Raw genomic sequence first — 17,381 nt, 5'->3', positions numbered from 1 at the left:
ACGTTAGTGCAAGCCGGCTCTGCGGCGGACGCTCACACTTCGTCGTCCGACTCCTCCTGGTCGGCCTTCATGCCCTCCGACAGGCTGCCCTTGAACTTGTCCTCCTTGTCCCGGCTGCGCCTCCTCCGGCGCTCCCGGGACCCCGAGCGCCAGCGCTGCCGACGGCCCATCCTGTCCCGCTCCAGAGACCTGCGGGAGAGGGGGGGGGGGGGCGGGGTCACGTCCCATACCAGAACCAGGGGTAACAGAGCTGGTTCAAAAAGCTCTCCAGATGCCAGAGGTCTAAACTCCTCGAGTTAGCAAGAAAAGGACAACTAACTAGAAATAACTCCTCTGAATTCCTCTTAACAAGCTATGAAAAAACATTTAAAGATATCTCTTTTCTTTCATATGTATTGTTGGTGTCATGCAAAAACGTGGATGCCTCCAAAAGAATGTAATTGTCAGAAACAAAGATCTGCTCCTATTTGCCGTCACAACATTGTGGTTTAGGCAAATATGTTTTCGACCAACTTAACTGTAATAAATGTATCTGTGAGACCTTCAGCACATATAATACTGGATGAGGGTGGGGGGGGGGGGTGTAATTACATATGGACACAGAAGGCTTATGCATTTCTCCCATGCAGTTTCAGGGCACCACCACACACTGGACCGGCACTGGACCGGGACGATCCGTCAATCGAGGCGATCCACTCGCCCGCCTGAGCGGGGATTAGGGACCGGCGCTAAACGACGTTTAACGAGGCTCCGCCCCCTCACCTCCGTCTGAGCGGCGAGCGGCTGCGTCGCCACGGGGACCGGGACCTCCTCCGCAGGGGCGAGCGGCTGACCCTGCGCCGGGGGGGGCTGGCGTCCCGGCGCGCCCCGCCCTCGTCCCGCGACCGCATCCTGCAGGGGGGGGCGAACGACACGGCCACCAAACGTCAGTTACAGGCACAGCGGTCACCAGCGTCCACACTTAAAGGACCATGCCAGTGTTGCTCATTGTCCATTGTCAACATCGGCCACATAGTTTACATAAACCTCGACCATTTTTCCCAAAATTGCTTTATTTTTGAGATGTCGTGTTTGTTTACGTTTTGTCCGGACAGACGTCATTCGCTGCCATTCGTGTTGAAGCGGTGTGGAAAAACACTCTACGAGACATGAAAGTTGCTAGGTATAGGTAATTCACCCTTTTGAAAATCACTACGCCGTTTATTTTATCTGAAATTACTGTATTACTCTAATTAATACAAGCCATTCAAATTCACGCATAATATCAAGTTCAAGAGCGTCTCATTTAGGCATACGCCGGCCTCAATAACAAGCACAAGCATCGAGGTCAACGATTGGCTGAAAGTTACACCTCAGACTTGTGTCTTTACCGCTTCCTGGTTACAAAGTCCAATCAGAGCCGGCCAGAGATGTTTTGGCCAATGGAATGCAGCCAAGGAAACGTGTTCCTTACGCGAAAACTAGAAACAGAGGGTGCTTGTTACTGAGGCTGGCTAAAATAAATAAAAAAAGAAATGATATGATAAAATAAACGGCGTAGTGATTTTCTGTCTGGACAAAACGTAAACAAACATATCATCTCAAAAATAAGGCAATTTTGGGAAAAACGGTCGAGGTTTATGTAAACTCTGCGGCCGATGTTGATAATGGACAATGAGTAACACTGGTATGGTCCTTTAACAACAGGAGCGGAGACCGGCAGGAGGAACAGTGGGGGCGAGCAGCAAACAGTGGAATTAACATAAGAGCATTAAGGGTCTTCAGCTTAATCAGGCCAAGTCACACGCTCTCCCAACCGCCTAACTTCAACTGATAAACAGTCAAACACTCGGGCTTAAAGGGAGAGTCGGTGAAGGTTTTGATCATAAAGAGCCGTTAAAGGAACACACATCAGCAAATGTACAGACTGGCACGCCGTTTGGACTGAACGTCTGTTACGATCATAGCATCGCCGTGGCGACAGTGTGACATCAGCGAGCGCACAGCTGAATGAGGGGGCGGCCCTTTTATTCTGGAAGCTTCCGCTGCTCCCACAGGTCCCCGGCAGAATGTGAAGGCCGGGCAGACAGCTGTCAGCAGATGCCCCGCGTCCCAGAGCACGAACACGCACGGCGCAGTAACCGAACTTCAACTGGCAATTCATCTTCCCCGTTACCACTTCTCAACAGTACGGCCACATTCGTAAGCCGCTGCCAACATATCAGACAGGTGCTCTGAAATATGCAGACCTTACCCATTTAAAATAACCCCCAAATTCCTTATCGCCCATGTTTTATATGATCGAAGAAAGAAATGTGAAAGCTGTGCCTTTAAATCCAACATGCTGTTCCCTAAACAACAAACCAGTAACGTGACCATTTCATGCATGCGACTAATTTAAGCGACTATTTTTATATCCTTATTGGAAGCTTCAGTTCTGGAGACGGTCATTTGGTAAACAAAATGCAGGTACAGACATAGTAAATAAAATAATAAAATAATATCTCTTCCTTCCAGGAAAAAAGGCTAAAGTTACTTGCTCTATTTTTAGCAAGCCAAAATAAGAGCATCAGACAGGTACTTTTAAACATGTCACCCGATACTGCAGGACTGAACAGAAGGACAAACGAGTTTGAGATAGGTGGAGAACAATGGGGGGGCCGTCCCACGCGTGACCTCCTCGGGGGGGGGGGGGGTAATGAGGCCGTGCGAGCTCGGGTCTCACCTGACGGGCGACAGGCGCTGACGCTCCGCCTCCCTACGCCTGCGCTCCAGCGACCGACTGCGCCCCCTCCTGGCGGGGGAGCGGTTTCGCGAGGCGGAGCGGCTCTGCTTGGACCTCCGGTCCCCGGCCTGGGCGTTGGCCGGGGGCTGCGGGGAGCGGCGGTCTCGCCGCCTGGGGGAGGTGCTCCGCCGCACCTGGGGGCTGGGGCCCCGCTTTCGGCTGGGCGAGCGGTTCTCCTTGCCCGACGAGGCGTCCTTGGACGGGGACTTGGCCGGCTTCTTGTCCCGGTCCCTCTCTCTGTCCCTGTCCCTCTCTCTGTCTCTGTCCCTGTTACCGACACTCTCCCTGTCCTTGTCTTTGTCCTTGTCTCCCTCCGACCGCCTGGCTCTCCGGTCCTTGGACCGGGACCGGCGGTCTCGCGACCGGCTCCGCCTCTCGGGGGACTTGGACTTGCGGCCGCCGCGGTTGCGGCTCTCCCCGGACGGCGCCGGCGCCGGGGGCGACGGCCTCTTGTTGGCGCGGGCCGCCGGCTCCGCCTCCCCCGTCGGAGACGGCGTGTGCCGGTTCCTCTCCGCGGAAGAGCGCCTCCTGCCGGTGGGGGACTTGGACCTCTTGGCCCTGTCCCTGCTCCGGTCCGGGGTTCGAGACCGCTTCCTCTCCTTGGACCGGCTGCGGGCCTTCGTCCTCTCCTTGGCGACCGGCTCGGCCCCGCTCCTGCTCTTCCTCCTCTCGGACTTCTGCACTTTCGCGGCCCGGTCCTTGGACTTGCTCCGGCTGCGCCGCTTGGCCGCGGACTTGCCGGCGTCGGCGGACTCCCGCCGGGGCTTGGCCTCCTTGTTGGCGGCCGAGCTGCCCTGGCCCTTGGGGGCGAGGGTCTTCCCCGCGGCGCCCCTCTGCGCCTCCCCGTTGCGGGCCCGGTCCTGAATCTCGCCCTCCTCCTCGGAGCCCGAGTTGTAGCCCTGCAGGATGAGGCCCATGCCCGACTGCACCTTGCCCTCCATCAGCTCGTTGTCCAGCTCGGCTTTGATCAGCGCCCTCTGCTTCTCCAGGTCCTCCAGGACCGCCATGTCGTCGAACTTGGGGCGCTTGGAGGCGGGCGACGCGGCGTCCTTGCCCGCGCTGTTGGCGCCGGCGGCCGAGGCGGCGCCGTCTTTGCGCCGGTGTTTCTTGCGTTTGTGCCGGTGCTTGTGTCGCCGGTCCTTCTCCTCGGGGGACGAGTGCTTGTGTTTCTTGTGTTTGCTCCGGTGCTTGTGTTTCTTCTTCTTGTGTTTGCTGTTGCTGCCGCCGCCGCCGCCACCACCGCCACCGCTGTGCTTGACTTCCCCTTCAGGCTTTCCCCCGTCGTCATCCTCGTCCTCCTCCTCCTCCTCCCCGGACACATCGCCGTTCTCCTCCTCGTTCCCGCTCTTCTCCGAACTCTCCACCTCCTCTCCCCTGAAAAGTCAAGGGACAAAGCAGTCAGGCTTCATCAGAGGGCTACTCACAGTAAAAGCAGTTTCTCACCTGTATCCACTAGCACTTAATGTATGAATAGATTCTATTGGTCAGCTTTAGTACATTTTTATTGAGCTGATAAAATGGATAGATAATATTTCCAGAAATATTCCCACCACTAATGTGCAGGAGTGTCAGAGGATGTAATTCGAGTATATTGAAGTGCTTATGCTTTCTAGACGGAGCTGTCAAGCTAGCTAGTAGGAAATATTATTTTTATTAGCCAAAGTAAATTTCTCTTTGACCTGCCTATGTATTTAACGATAACGTAATTGCCACTATTAGCCCTGCAACTACGGCGATTCCGTTTAGCTAAATGACCTGTTGCAACTATTTGGAGAGCGAGTTAGCTAGCTAACACTCACCGCAGGCTAGCTAATATAACCGGGCAGACAAATTATTGCTCACACAATACATCTAACGGTTAAAAATGTGTGGATTTGCTAAATAATCTACATTAGCCCAATTACCGGTATGGTTTGCTGACCAGTAAAACAAAATGGGTAACCTGGCTACAAGCGAGCAGTCGGTACCTAGCTAGCTGACAGGCTAGCTAACGTTATCTTGTTATATAATGTCCTATCATCTTGCTTGCGCGCAATGACAAGATGCTGTTACCCGTAAAAATACTTAACATTACAGATTCGAGTCAAGTAACAAGAAACGATACACAATCAAAACCGCTATTACAACTCGGGGCCAGCACATAGCTAACATGTCATCGGATAATGGAACAATCACTGAATCGGCTATCCTCGACTGTTTGCTAACCGTATCCAGCTAGACCTAGTTGATTTGTATATACGTTGTGTATGTCAATAATATATTGACGGGTACCGCTACTTTTTCAAATTTAAACAACAAAGCCAAATAGGAGCTAAACAAAAAAACGAAAAACAAAATAGTGCACCAGGAAAATATTTAGCAGCTAAAGTTACCAAACCACAGCGTGGTTTGGTAATGCCTAACGTTACAATCTTTCACTAGCTAGCTAGCACCAGTTAAGTAACGTTAGCTGGCTAGCTAACTGTTTGTTTTGACTTTTACATTGGCTAGCTTGTTTGGCCTTGGCAATGTGGAGAAGTCATAGGACTGCACTACTCTCGAGCAAACAGTCGACCTTTCCGTGTCCCTCCATTTGCAAAACGCTGCGAGCGTTTCACGTTCCGATGCTGTTTGATAACAATGTAGTGGATGCACGTTTAGCTAAATACACGAGTCACCCCCACACAAGGCACATAGCTAACCAGCAGAAAGGTAGCAGTAGCACTAGCTAGCTAAACGGCAAGGCTAAATGAGCAAGCCATCTTCGGACCTTGGAACACAAAAATACGCCATCAAAAGAGTCATTAAGTTCTGATAAATTTGTAACGGAAAAGTTTCTTTCAAAACATCTTTGGAAATATTTACGAACTGTGATGTTCTTACTCTCGTTCTTTCCCACTGTCCAAGCTTTTGCCGTCAACCTCCATCTCCATATCGGCCATTTTCGTTGTCTCGCCGTCTGCGATGGACATGCGCATTGGGAAAATTGAATAGAAAAGGAACTGAGGAGTAGGGGACCGTCACACATGTGCTTACTTTATACAGAAGTGAACACACGAGCTGATTTTGGATTGTTACGAAATGGAATCGATAACTTTATTGTAGCGTTTTAAAATAGTCCCGAAACGAAGATAATATTATCGATTGACATTGGTTGAAAATTTCAGTTATATTAGCCAAATAAAAAGTTAGCCACATGAAGAATCGTAGTGAATGAAATTTATGAAAATAACAGTTGACAGAGTATTAACAAATCTCAGTTTATCAACAATTGGAAACAACTGAGAAAATACCTTATGTAATTAAAATGATTTTAATAAATGATTCGAAATCAAATAAAACCAGAATCGCATAACTATCAAGCCGTAAAAGTTGAAGGGGTCCCTAAGGTCAGCATGTAAATCATAAGATGTAAATGCATCCACGATTCCTGGAAGTGCATTTATGTGATGCTTTCGTCGCCAACAATGGCTCAAGTTAATACAACAAAATGATTTTAGATACCAGTAACTTCGCAACAATTGCACGTCCTTCACTCTTTATAAATAAGGTAAGCTAATATTTGCCAAACAAGTGGCAGTGCTGAGATTGCAACTCTAGTTAGCCTAAATAGCTAGCTTACCTAATACTGTACTTATGTATTGACGAGCTACCTAACGTTACTTAACTCATCAAATCTCAAGTTAGTTATATCTAGATGTATACAGGACCATAACCAGCTAATATTTGACTATGTAACTGTGCCCAATATAGCTAACGCTGCGTTAATAGCTGATTATCCAGCTAGTTGTTCAGCTTATTCGAAGCTAGCTAACTTTGGATTTTTCCCCCCCGCAGCCTGGGAACCTCTCGCCAGATTGTCAAAACATGAATGAAGGCTCGTCTCTTTCCGGTTTCAGTGTTTTCCAGGACAGGTTCAGTGTTCTTAAAAATATATATTTTATTTTTACTATCATAAGCTTCACAGGAACTCGCGACGCATTCCAGAACAAAACGATGGCCCTTCATATTGAATTTATATTCACGCGTGACATGTATTCTGAATGCATGATTGAAAAATGTCTTAGCAAAATACTGAGTAATTTCTTCCATTCTTGTACTGAGAGCCTGAAGTGTCATGTTTGAATATGTCATACTCATTGTTCGGTTGTGCAAGCTTCCAATTTTAGCTTGTGTATTGCTGATGAAGTGATGGAAATCTTATCCCTATAGTTTTAATCATTGTTCTTCACCATTATATTTCTTTTTAACATGTCTATCCTCGCTGATTTTAGATGAAGCCTCTGTCATTTATGTATTCCACATGTATTGTATTTTACATATCTGCTTAATAATCTTAATACTTTGTGTTTCAGCATATAGCCTCGGATGCATTTTGCAGACGCGGAGGTCCGTTCTTTCAAATACTTTCAGGAGCCCGAGGTAGGCCTGCATGTTCCTGCTCTCATGTTTTTAAAATGTTCTAAAATAATTCTACGTGGAGGGGAGAATAAACATACGTGACTTGTGGCTTTCCAGAGATGTCTGTAAGCAAAGTTAAAAATAAGGTTTCTAAGGTGAGAGTCTGCCTCTTCACCAAGGTTTTGATGAGCAAGTTAGAGACACCATTAATTACATACAGTGCTGTGCTGAGCTGATCTGACTTTGTGGTAGTTTTTCTCTAGACTGAAGAGATTGTGCGGTATGTGGCGTGTAGCTCGGCTAGTTCGCTAGTAAACACAGCGAGATACAGTGAAGCGAAGGCCTTGTAGCAGGTTACCGTGACCTGCACTCTCTGGCGATGCAACCCTCAGGTTCAAAATAATGACATTGCTTTTGCCTTTACCTGACTGGTTGCACTTTGTCTTCAGAGTCCTTGTCGGTGGATTCTGCATCCCATGACCCCCACTGTAAAATGCATGCCTAGGGTTTGCTCTATTAACTGATCCTGGGTCTTGCTCTGATGTCACGTTTTCTCTCTCCCTTCTCAGATAAGAGGATGAGCCCCCTGAGAGATGTTTTTCAGGACATTCAGCCGGTAACACTGCACCTCCCGGAGGAGAGCGCCACCTCCAGGCTGTACTGCGGCGCTGCGGAGGGGATGGAGGCTCGGGTGTCGACCCTGGTGGAGGCCTTCCTGGTGGAGGTCTACCGCTGTCGGGTGTGCCAGTTCACCAGCAGCCTGAAGGCCAGGATCAGCACGCACGTGGCCGAGAGACACGACCTGGGCCGCGCCTGCCAGCGCCCCCTGTCCTGCCTGGGGAAGGACGACGGCGAGAGCCTGGACGTGGAGGTGGGGGTTGCCGACGGGGAGCTGGACGGCAGCAGCTCCCCCTATGGCCTGGAGGACGACCTGCACTCGGGCGCGAAGGACGGCGAGGACCACATCGACCACATGGGCCTGGAGCGCATGTCTTTCCTCCTGCCGATGTACAGCATACTGCAGAATATCAGCCCCCAGTCATGTGACATGGGTCTTGGCTCCAACTCCGATGGTAGCCTCCATGTCGCTCACACTTGCGAGGTAAGTTTCAGGTTCAAGATAGGTGACTTTGCATTGCACCATTCTTCAATGAGGGAGGAACCCACAGACTTTGGGACTGTCTCTTCAATTGTGCTACTCCTGTATTTCATAAACATATGCACAAATGGAAAAACATATCTGCCTCTTCATAAGAATAACACATCATCCTATGCTTACAGCTGAAAGTTAAGCTTGAGCTATGGTTAGCCCTGGTGGAAATCCCAGCTTGGTTCCAGCCTTATTTGTTAGTCAAGCTGCTTTGAATGTTTGGAGATGGTCAAGCTGGCAACAAGATGGCTGAAATAGCAGCCATGCTGGCAAGACCATGTCCAGCTGGTGGGCCAGCTTGGTACAAATAACAGACCTTCACCAAATTCCAGATGGCATCCAGCTGGAGCAGAAGCTGGTTACAGCTAGATTCCATCTTAGGCTGGTAGCTGGAATTTGTGCCGGGGTTGCACATTTGTGGCATACAGAACTGACCTGTTGTAAATGAGCTATAGGCCGCTTGGCTCAAGGCCTGAAATGAGCAGTATTGATATCAGTGTCCTTCTCCAGGTGAGCACACTGTTTGAGGAAGAGGGGGGTGAGGCCGAAGAGGAGGCGGCTGAGTTCCAGCTGGAGGACCCCGGTTCGGTGGATCTGCCGGGCGCCCTGTCTTACCCGATGGACTCTGTGGGCCCCGAGGTGCAGGACGAGGAGATGGCTCAGTCAGCCCACCTCATGTCCCTGGGCCTGTGCAGGATCTCCAACATCAAGTGTCTCCCCCGAGCCAGGACCCCCGAGCCCCCGTCCAGCCCGGTACCTGACCGGGGCCCGGAGGACGCCCCCCTGGCGGAGAAGCCGCCCCCGCCGGCCCGTACGGGCGCCCGAAAGCCGTCGGGGGCGCGGGGGCTGTCGTGCGTCCTGTGCCACGCGGACCTGGCGTCCCGCGGCCAGCTGGAGGCGCACCTGCGGTGCCACGACGGCGAGCGGGGGTTCCGGTGCCCCCGCTGCGGCTGGGCGTGCGCGGCGTGGCCCCGGATGGAGCGCCACTGGCGGGCGCACGGGCGTAGGCGCGGGGGTAGGCCCCACCGCTGCCGGCTATGCGCCCGGGCCTTCCGGACCGCCGAGTCGCGCGACGCCCACCAGCGGCGCCACGCCCGGCGTAAGGGCGACGCCGTCCTGCGCTGCCCCCGCTGCCCCGCCCGCTGCCGCTCCGCGCGGGAGAGGGAGCTGCACGCCCGCTGCCACGCCCCGGGGGGCTTCAAGTGCCTCCGCTGCGGCTTCACAGGTGAGGGGCGGGGCGGGGCGGGGCTTCACTGCGTCATGGGTGTGTCCTCATGGTCACATGACACAGGCTCTAAGCAGGGACAGTTCATTCCACTCCATTCAGCTCAGCACAAGTTCTGCTCTCTTCACAAAGCCCTATATTAAAGCACTGTTTTATTCCCAGCATTTCTTGCCCTGTTCTGTGCATGAACTACTGGATGACAGCATTTTTTTATTTGCAGTCCATATAATACTTCTGGTTGTAGCTAAGAAGCTATGAGCTCAAATTTACTCTGTCGCTCTCTTTCCTCCTGTAGACCAGTCTTGGGACTGTGTTCACAAGCACATGCTCACTCAGCACAAACACCTGGAGGACCGGCAGACCAGTTCAGAGCAGAACAGCTCCAGCAACACGTAGGTGTCCCCTTCTGAAAGCAGCTAGCATAAATTCTAGCGTCTGATCACTGCTGCCCTGTTGGAAGTCATAAAACAGACCAGTCAGTGCTTATGAATTGTAAGGAGTTGAGTTATTTGGGTACTGATTGCAGCACTCACAAATTTGTAGTTTGTTTTTTAACGTGGTGTGTACTAGACCACTCTCGTTACTTTACCAATACTGACGTAGTACACAAGGGCGTAAAATGGCATCTTGCACAGCTCTCACTGCCATAGAGGCATCCACGGAGTTGCAAAAAGTATTTAATGTGTAAAAGTTCCTCTCTTGCTGTCCTCCACACAGGTTCTCTCACAAGGGGGCGGAGCCTGACTCCCTCCGCCTCCCAGCTGCAGAGGCGGGGCCAGAGGACGGGCGGGTGCAGAAGAAGAAGAAGAGGGCCAGGGGGTGGACGAAGGGCAGTTTGCAAAATGGAGCCGGAGGTGGAGGTGGCGGTGGAGGTGGTGGAGGTGGGGGCACAGGTACAGAAGAGGAGGCACCATGCAGCACAAGGAGAACCCGAGGGAGGAAGGAGTTTTGCTGCTCCCTTTGTGACAGGTACGTCAGTCACCATCAGCAGCACCTTAACCCAGTTTGTTAATCCAGCTCATTAATCCAGTTCATCTTCATCTACAGAGTGGCTGTGTGACTCAAGGTTTTTGTGTTGCCTTGGATTTCTCCCCAAACAAACTTTTGTGGATAAGTAGTAGCATGTAGTTTAACCATAGGGGGCAGTGTAGCACAATGGTTTGGGAGCGGGACTCTAAACTGTGAGGCGGTAGGCTCGATTCCCTGGTGGAGTGCTGTTGCACCCTTGAGCAAAGTACTTAACCTGAATTACAGGTTAAGTAAATATCCATAAAATGGATTTTATGTAAAGAATTTAAGCTGTCTAAGTCTCTGTGGATAGAGAATTTGCTCTTAAGTAAATACTGGGATATGAACACAGTAGATTTTGGTGTAATATTCTTGTTTAGCATATAGTTTTGTTTTTGACCACTAGATGTCAGAAGTGGGCCAACATGTGGGGGCCACGGAGGGGGTAAAATTGCAGGGGGAGACTTGATGCCTTTCCAAAACATTCCGAGTTCCACAGCAATGATGTCACACTTCCTTTGTTAAAGCCGGGTTATTCCATCACTAAATAACTCCGCTTTTGAAACGAGGCCGATGTGAACCAAAGCCTTGGATCGCCCCTGTGACTTCCTGTCCCGCCGTTCGGCCAAACGCCAGTTCACGAGGTCCCCCCCTCGACCTTCTTGTGTTTTCGCAAGCGCCCCAGGTCTAATAACACCAGCCGGGCCAGGTTAGAGGCAGAACTGGTCTGAAATGACACACCCCCCCCCCCCCCACCAGAGGTCAGGCCCCACAGGGACTGAAGTACAGGCCCTGTGAGAGGGGAAAAAACGAGCAAACAAACATGTGTCACATTGCGCAACATTATTTACTGCGAGGCCCGACGTCTTCGTCCTGAACCTCTGCAGTTTAAACAAACCCCGCGGCTCATTTACACAGCTGAATTTACACTGTGGTTACTAAGACCAGACGCTGTGCTCCCAGGTATAGCAGTGGGTATTAAGGTAAGGCACTGTGCTCCCAGGTATAGCAGTGGGTATTAAGGTAAGGCACTGTCCTCCCAGGTATAGCAGTGGGTATTAAGGTAAGGCACTGTGCTCCCAGGTATAGCAGTGGGTATTAAGGTAAGGCATTGTTCTCCCAGGTATATCAGTGGGTATTAAGGTAGAGGCACTGTCCCTCTGGTGTTACTGGTGTCCGGTTCCAGGGTTAAACACACACTCCCTGTACTACCTCAGCTCCTGTGTCATGTCTAAACCTCCAAAGGCCCTCCAAAGAATCCTTCCCTGAACTTTGAGCCCCGGACCCCCAGCCGAGCAACACTGAGGCACTGTTTATTCACTGTTTATTCACTGTTTATTCACTGTTTAATCACTGTTTATTCACTGTTTATTCACTGTTTAATCATTGTCACCACCAAAGTCTGGGTTATCCACATGCGGAAAGGGGCTCCCCACTCCTGCCAGTGGCAACTTTAAATTAACGTGCCGCAGATCATTTCTTTAGAATGGGTCTCGGTCGACTTGTTTTGCCGTGGCAACGATGGGCACCTGACCTGCCCCGAACTCCGATTGGCCGGTTGCCATCCATCGAGAAAGTGAGCGGGAAAGTGATAGTGTGTTCGCTGTATGTAGTCGCCGGGAGACTGAGGGATCTGCACAAAGTCCATCGCGTAAATTGGCCATCTTGTATGCAAATGGCGCCTCCGAGATCGTCCAATCGGTGCGAGAGTGAGGGATGCTCCTGAACGGCGGTAATCTGGGCTGCGGCGCCATGTCCGTCCCGTCCCGCCAACGGGAGCAGCCGCCGCCCCTGCCCGCCCGCCGCCCCGGGACGGTAATTTGTCGTGACAGACGAGTCAGGTGTGCCCTGACCGCTAATCCCAGATCACCAGGGCTCTGCAGCTTGGGCCCTACAGCGGCTACACGCTGGCTGAGCAGCGCTCATTAAATACTGTGTGAGTGTGTAGGTGGAGGTGTGTGAGTGTGTGTGTAGGTGTGTGTGTGTGTGTGTGTAGGTGGGGGTGTGTGTATGTGTGGGTGTGTGGTGTGTGGGGAGGTGTGTGTGTGTGTGTGAGTGTGTGTGTGTGTGGTGTGTGTTTGTGAGTGTGTGTGTGCGCGTATGGTTTTTGTATTTGTACCACTATTAGGGTGTTGGTTTCTTTAATCAAAATGAATTGTCTCTTAAGTTACAGGACTTGATGCATGATTGGAATCAGTCTGTATCGCTCTGGTCAGGTCTGAAAAGGGACTCTGGAAACTCTCCAGCAGTCAGACAGATCACAGCCGATTTCAGTAATGTAAGCCCGGTTCAGGGAAATTCCATGTGACTAGCCACCTCGAAAAAGGTCAGGGGTCACGTGAGGTCGGAGCTCGGTCGGTTTCGAGCGTACGCTGAGGGCAGCGTCTAGACGGAGTCCCGCTGTGTCCTCGCCCCGCGGGCCTCCCCTGCAGTAACCCCTCATTACGGCGGAGTCAGAGCTCGCGGGACGCCGTCCCGCGCTGGCGGAACTGAGCCGCGGTGAGCCGGCCCTGCTGTGATACCGCAGGGTTTAATTAGGCTAAGAGGCCGCTGCCCCTCGGAGGAGAAACGACAGAGGAGCTCGGGCGGAGTCGGCTCGGTGGGGTCAGCTTCCCGCTCCGCGCTGTGGTTCCGTCTGCCTGCTGTCTCCTTCCCGGAAAACTGGCCTTTCTCAGAAAAGCAGAAAAAATCTGGAGTGCTTTGGAAGTGCAGAAGGTGTGATGACGATGCTCTTTGGTGTGGACTACTGTCCACGGCCTTCTCCTGTCCAGAGACAATTTGAAAAAAGGCCTTTATTATGACGGGTCTTTCATGACGAATTATTTAAAAACCTAAAGATAAAGAGGGGGCCTACAACTCATGCGCAGCGGTGGGAACAGCCTTCTTCTCTGAACTTTTACACATTCACAGGTTCAGCTGGAAAGGTGACATGGTGGCAGGTTTGGAATTTGACCCCGAATCCGGGGGGTTAACGACTGTCAGCCCGCGCGGCGCTCACAGGACGCCCTCTCTCTCTCTCTCCCGACAGGAAGTTCTCCTCGAAGCTGAGCATGCGCCGGCACATGGGCATCCACAGGGGCGAGAAGCCCTTCCAGTGCCCGCAGTGCCAGTACAGCACCCGCCTGAAAGCCTCGCTGGTGCAGCACCTGCGCGTCCACACAGGTAACACATAGCAGTGCGATACGCCTCACTGCCATGTCTCTACATTTCACACAGGTAGCATCATTTTTTTTAACATCAAGGACTAAAACCGATGACCTTCCGGTGCCAGCACCCCTGCTGCCTCAGAGCGGGTGACACTGAGTGTGTGGGTATGTTAAAGAGAACACAGAAGTCATCGGGACTGCAGCTGCGCAGCTCGGTTCTGCACCATTACCGCTTAATGGCCTCTGAGCTAGCGGAGCTACAGAGGGGCTCTGGCACCGCGTAACTGTACCGCGTAACGGTACCACGCAACCGGGTCGCGGCCTAATGTAGCGCCGCGGGGAGGAAAGTTCAGCTGTGCGGTAAAAAAAAAGAAAGGGCGGGCGAGGTGATCGCAGATTGAGAGAGAGAGAGAGAGAGAGAGAGAGAGAGCAAGCGGTGCAGAGCCAGGGCGTGGAGGGGAAGAGACGGCACCCTGGCCAGCCGTTCGACAGGGGCCGTTAATTTTAGGAGACCGAGGAGCCCCCCCTCCCCTGCACCCCCCCATCTGCCAAATTGTTCCTCTTTCACAACGCAAGCAATTTCTGCTCTGGGGGCCCGGGGCTCTGGGGGGGGGGGGGGCGTTTCTCACCCTCTCTTTAGCGGTCGCTACGTGGGCCCCTCCACGGGAGTGCCAAGGGGCGACATCGCGTGATGCTGAAAAGGAGGGTGGTGTTCCGTCACCCGGTGTGCTTGTGGCTTTTAAACATGACCTGTTAAAGAAAGGTCTCTGTCCCTTATTGGCTTCTGTCATACGGCACGGGTTCCACAGGGTCAAAAATTGTTGAAGGCGTGTATCTTAGCCATTGAAGGAGTGTATTTGGGTTTTACCAGCAAACTGTTAAGGTTCAAATAATGTTGCTGTGAAAGACATCAATGACTGTACCTCAATGGCAGCTTGCATGTGCTGTTACTATTTAATTACAAAGCAGATTATTTATCCAACTATGATTCAGTTTGGGAATGATATAGAGGTTAACAGAACCATCCAGTATAACTGTGACAGGATTTGAAAAGATTATTTTTTATGAAACATGGACAAAATAATTTCCCTGGAATCTCTTGGTCCCTGTAGCCGCTGTCGCAGTCATTATCTACCCCATCTCATTACAGCCTGGCCATTTTTCACAGAAGCACCATGTGTGGAATGCAATGCAGTGCAGTGGTAATGGAGCTAGCTCACAGTCGATTTGCTGCCTGTGTGTGAGAGTTGTGGGTGAGGACAGTAAGCAGTCTTTCATTCCTCTTTCCTCCCTCTTTCTTCCCTCTTTCCTCCCTCTTCCCTTCTTCTTTCCTCCCTTTTTCATCCCTCTTCCCTCCCTCTTTCATTCCACTTTCATCTCTTTCCTCCCTTTTTCATATCTTTTGTCCCTCTTTCAACATTCTTCCCTCCCTCTTCCCTCCCCCTTTCCTCCCTCTCCCCTCTCTCTTTCCTCCCTCTTTCCTCCCTCTCCCCTCTCTCTCTCCTCCAGGGGAGAAGCCCTTTAAGTGCAGCCAGTGTCCGTACGCCTCGATCGACGGCAGCTCCCTGCGCAGACACGCACGCACACACACCCAGGAGAAGCCTCACCGCTGCCAACACTGTGCCTACAGCAGGTAACTCACCTCAGCCAATCACATCCTCTCTCGCTACAGCAGGTAACTCACCTCAGCCAATCACATTTTCTCCCGCTGCAGCAGGTAACTCACCTCAGCCAATCACATTCTCTCTCCCTGCAACAGTTAACATACCTCAGCCAATTATATTATCTCTACCTGCATCAGGTTACTCACCTCATCCAATCGCATTCTCTCTCCCTGCGGCAGGTAACACACCTCAGCCAATTGCACTTTTTGGGTTATCACAAGACATTCCAGAAAGGGTTGGAAGTTCTTTACAAATGAAGGCACCTCATATTTAACAAGGCAGAGCATTCAGCTTTTTGTTTGTCATGAATGCATCGCCTGTTTTTTTTATATATAGCCTCAGAAAGGGGTCTTGTGCACTGAATGCACCCCAGGTAACTCACTCATCCCAGTCAACCTGCCCCAATCCTTCTGTACACAGCAGTGGACTGTTTCAGCCAATATGCTTCCAGTACCCTGATCCATGATTAGCACACCCAGCTGTAAATCTAACCTCAGGCATTATTTATAGAACATCCAAAGCTGATCCAGTGTCGGTGCAGGGTGGGCAGTGTCCGCATCTAACCCAGCATCTGAGCACTGTTCACTGCACGCTATACGCATCTATGCAGTGGGGGTTCAGGCTGTGTTGCCTATGGTGCCATAATATTTCACTGTATTCTTTTCCTCCTCTTCCTCTCTTCTTCCCCCACCCTCTCTTCTTACCCCTTTGTCTCTGTTTTTCTTTCTCTTTCTTCCTCTCTCTCTCATCCCTCTCTCTCTTTCTCCCCCTCTCTCTCTCCCCCCCTCCCCTCCTTCCCTCCCCTCCCTCTCTCTCTCTCTCTCTCTCTAGCATACAGAAGAAGAGTCTGGACCTGCACGTTCGGCGTCACCACACGGGCGAGTCCTTCCCCTGTCACCTGTGCCGTTACTCCACCCCCGACCGGCAGCTGCTGCACCGTCACCTGCGCCGGCACCACTCCTCTGATTCGCTGGCTCAGAGGCCCCGCCCACGCAGCCCTCCGTCCGGGGGAGGGGCCGCCACGGCCGCCGCCTCTCCGGCCCTGTCCCCGAGGACGTCCCCCCTGCAGGACACAGAGTCGCCGAGCTCCTGACACAGGCCCTGTGGGGTGTCACTCTGCTGGACCTCAGGGAGACTCTGGCTCGCTCCACATCGCCCCTTTTTAAACAGCCCTGTGTTTTCTTTGCTTGGTATCTTCGCCTGTCTGTCTTTTCTACTTCTCTCTCGGATTCTGTCTCCTATTCCCTCTCTCTCTTTTTGTCTCTCTCTCTCTGCCCCTCTTCCTACCCTTCTCTGTCCCTCTTCCTCTCTGTTTCTCTCTCCTCTTTTCCTTCTCTGCCTCTGCCCCTCCCTCTCTTTATCTCTGTCTCTGTCACTATCTCCCTCCCCCTCAAATACCCAGTTCATCCAAACCTTTCAATATACATACAATACTAGAGCAAGTCACATGACCATGAGTGGTCACGTGACCTGAGTCAGGCTACAGTGTACTTCACCTTACTCCCTTCATGAGCCCCGGCAGATTCCCATGCAGGGGACGATGAATGCACACGTACATCATCACCAGCTGGACTGTCCCTCCTCTCTCAACTGTTGGAACCTCATCTCATCACAACAACAAGTCTGTTGTTATGCTGTTTTATCAAATTGATAAATATATGTTTTTTTTTTGTTTGTTTTTGATTTGCTGGTGTTTGTTTTACGGTACTCAGGGTAGATTGGAATGCTTTCAGTCGTATATGTTCTGTAACCAACTGATTCAGCTGGTTTTTTTTTTTTTACTGGAACATTCTCTGTAAAGCATTGCAATCAAGAGTTTAACATTGATCCATTCAGGATTCCAGTCGTCTGTATGTCTCTGTACACTACATCCTCCTCGTATCAGGAATTAGGGACAGTTATTACAGTACCGTTCTCTGATTCCCTAATAAAGTCATTTGCCCTCACAACGACCCCAATAATAATAATAATAATCTTTTCTTTCCTCTTTTCAGTAACCTCTCCCTGATTTGATAACCCCAAATCGCAGTCGTGGGCCTCTCCT

At 51.4% G+C, this 17,381-nt stretch overlaps 2 protein-coding genes across 5 annotated transcripts in view; one reads left to right on the top strand and one right to left on the bottom strand.

Annotated features, from left to right (window-relative positions):
* The window catches only part of prpf4ba (pre-mRNA processing factor 4Ba), a 16,425-nt gene extending 10,686 nt beyond the window's left edge, over positions 1-5,739 (bottom strand). For all 4 annotated transcript variants that reach the window (XR_004766383.1, XR_004766384.1, XR_004766382.1 and 1 more), the window contains exons 1-4: positions 5,627-5,739; positions 2,705-4,138; positions 763-891; positions 37-189 (exon numbers count right to left, since the gene is read on the bottom strand). Coding sequence is in view for 1 of the 4 variants with exons in the window: in XM_035427793.1 (XP_035283684.1) it covers positions 37-189; positions 763-891; positions 2,705-4,138; positions 5,627-5,721 (1,811 nt within the window). In the remaining 3 variants the exon portion in view is untranslated. The remainder of the gene's footprint in view (positions 1-36; positions 190-762; positions 892-2,704; positions 4,139-5,626) is intronic.
* Positions 5,740-5,801: 62 nt separating this feature from the next.
* Positions 5,802-17,289, top strand: si:dkey-154p10.3 (zinc finger protein 513). Its single transcript, XM_035429328.1, has 9 exons — positions 5,802-6,293; positions 7,099-7,165; positions 7,714-8,246; positions 8,805-9,519; positions 9,815-9,911; positions 10,237-10,488; positions 13,556-13,689; positions 15,183-15,306; positions 16,169-17,289. Exons 1-9 carry the CDS (start codon positions 6,234-6,236, stop codon positions 16,428-16,430), a joined length of 2,244 nt encoding a protein of 747 aa, XP_035285219.1. The 5' UTR covers positions 5,802-6,233; the 3' UTR covers positions 16,431-17,289.
* The last annotated feature ends 92 nt before the right edge of the window (positions 17,290-17,381 follow it).

Source organism: Anguilla anguilla, chromosome 8, assembly GCF_013347855.1.
Source record: "Anguilla anguilla isolate fAngAng1 chromosome 8, fAngAng1.pri, whole genome shotgun sequence".
NCBI lineage: Eukaryota > Metazoa > Chordata > Actinopteri > Anguilliformes > Anguillidae > Anguilla > Anguilla anguilla.
This window is presented reverse-complemented; position numbering and strand designations above follow the sequence as displayed.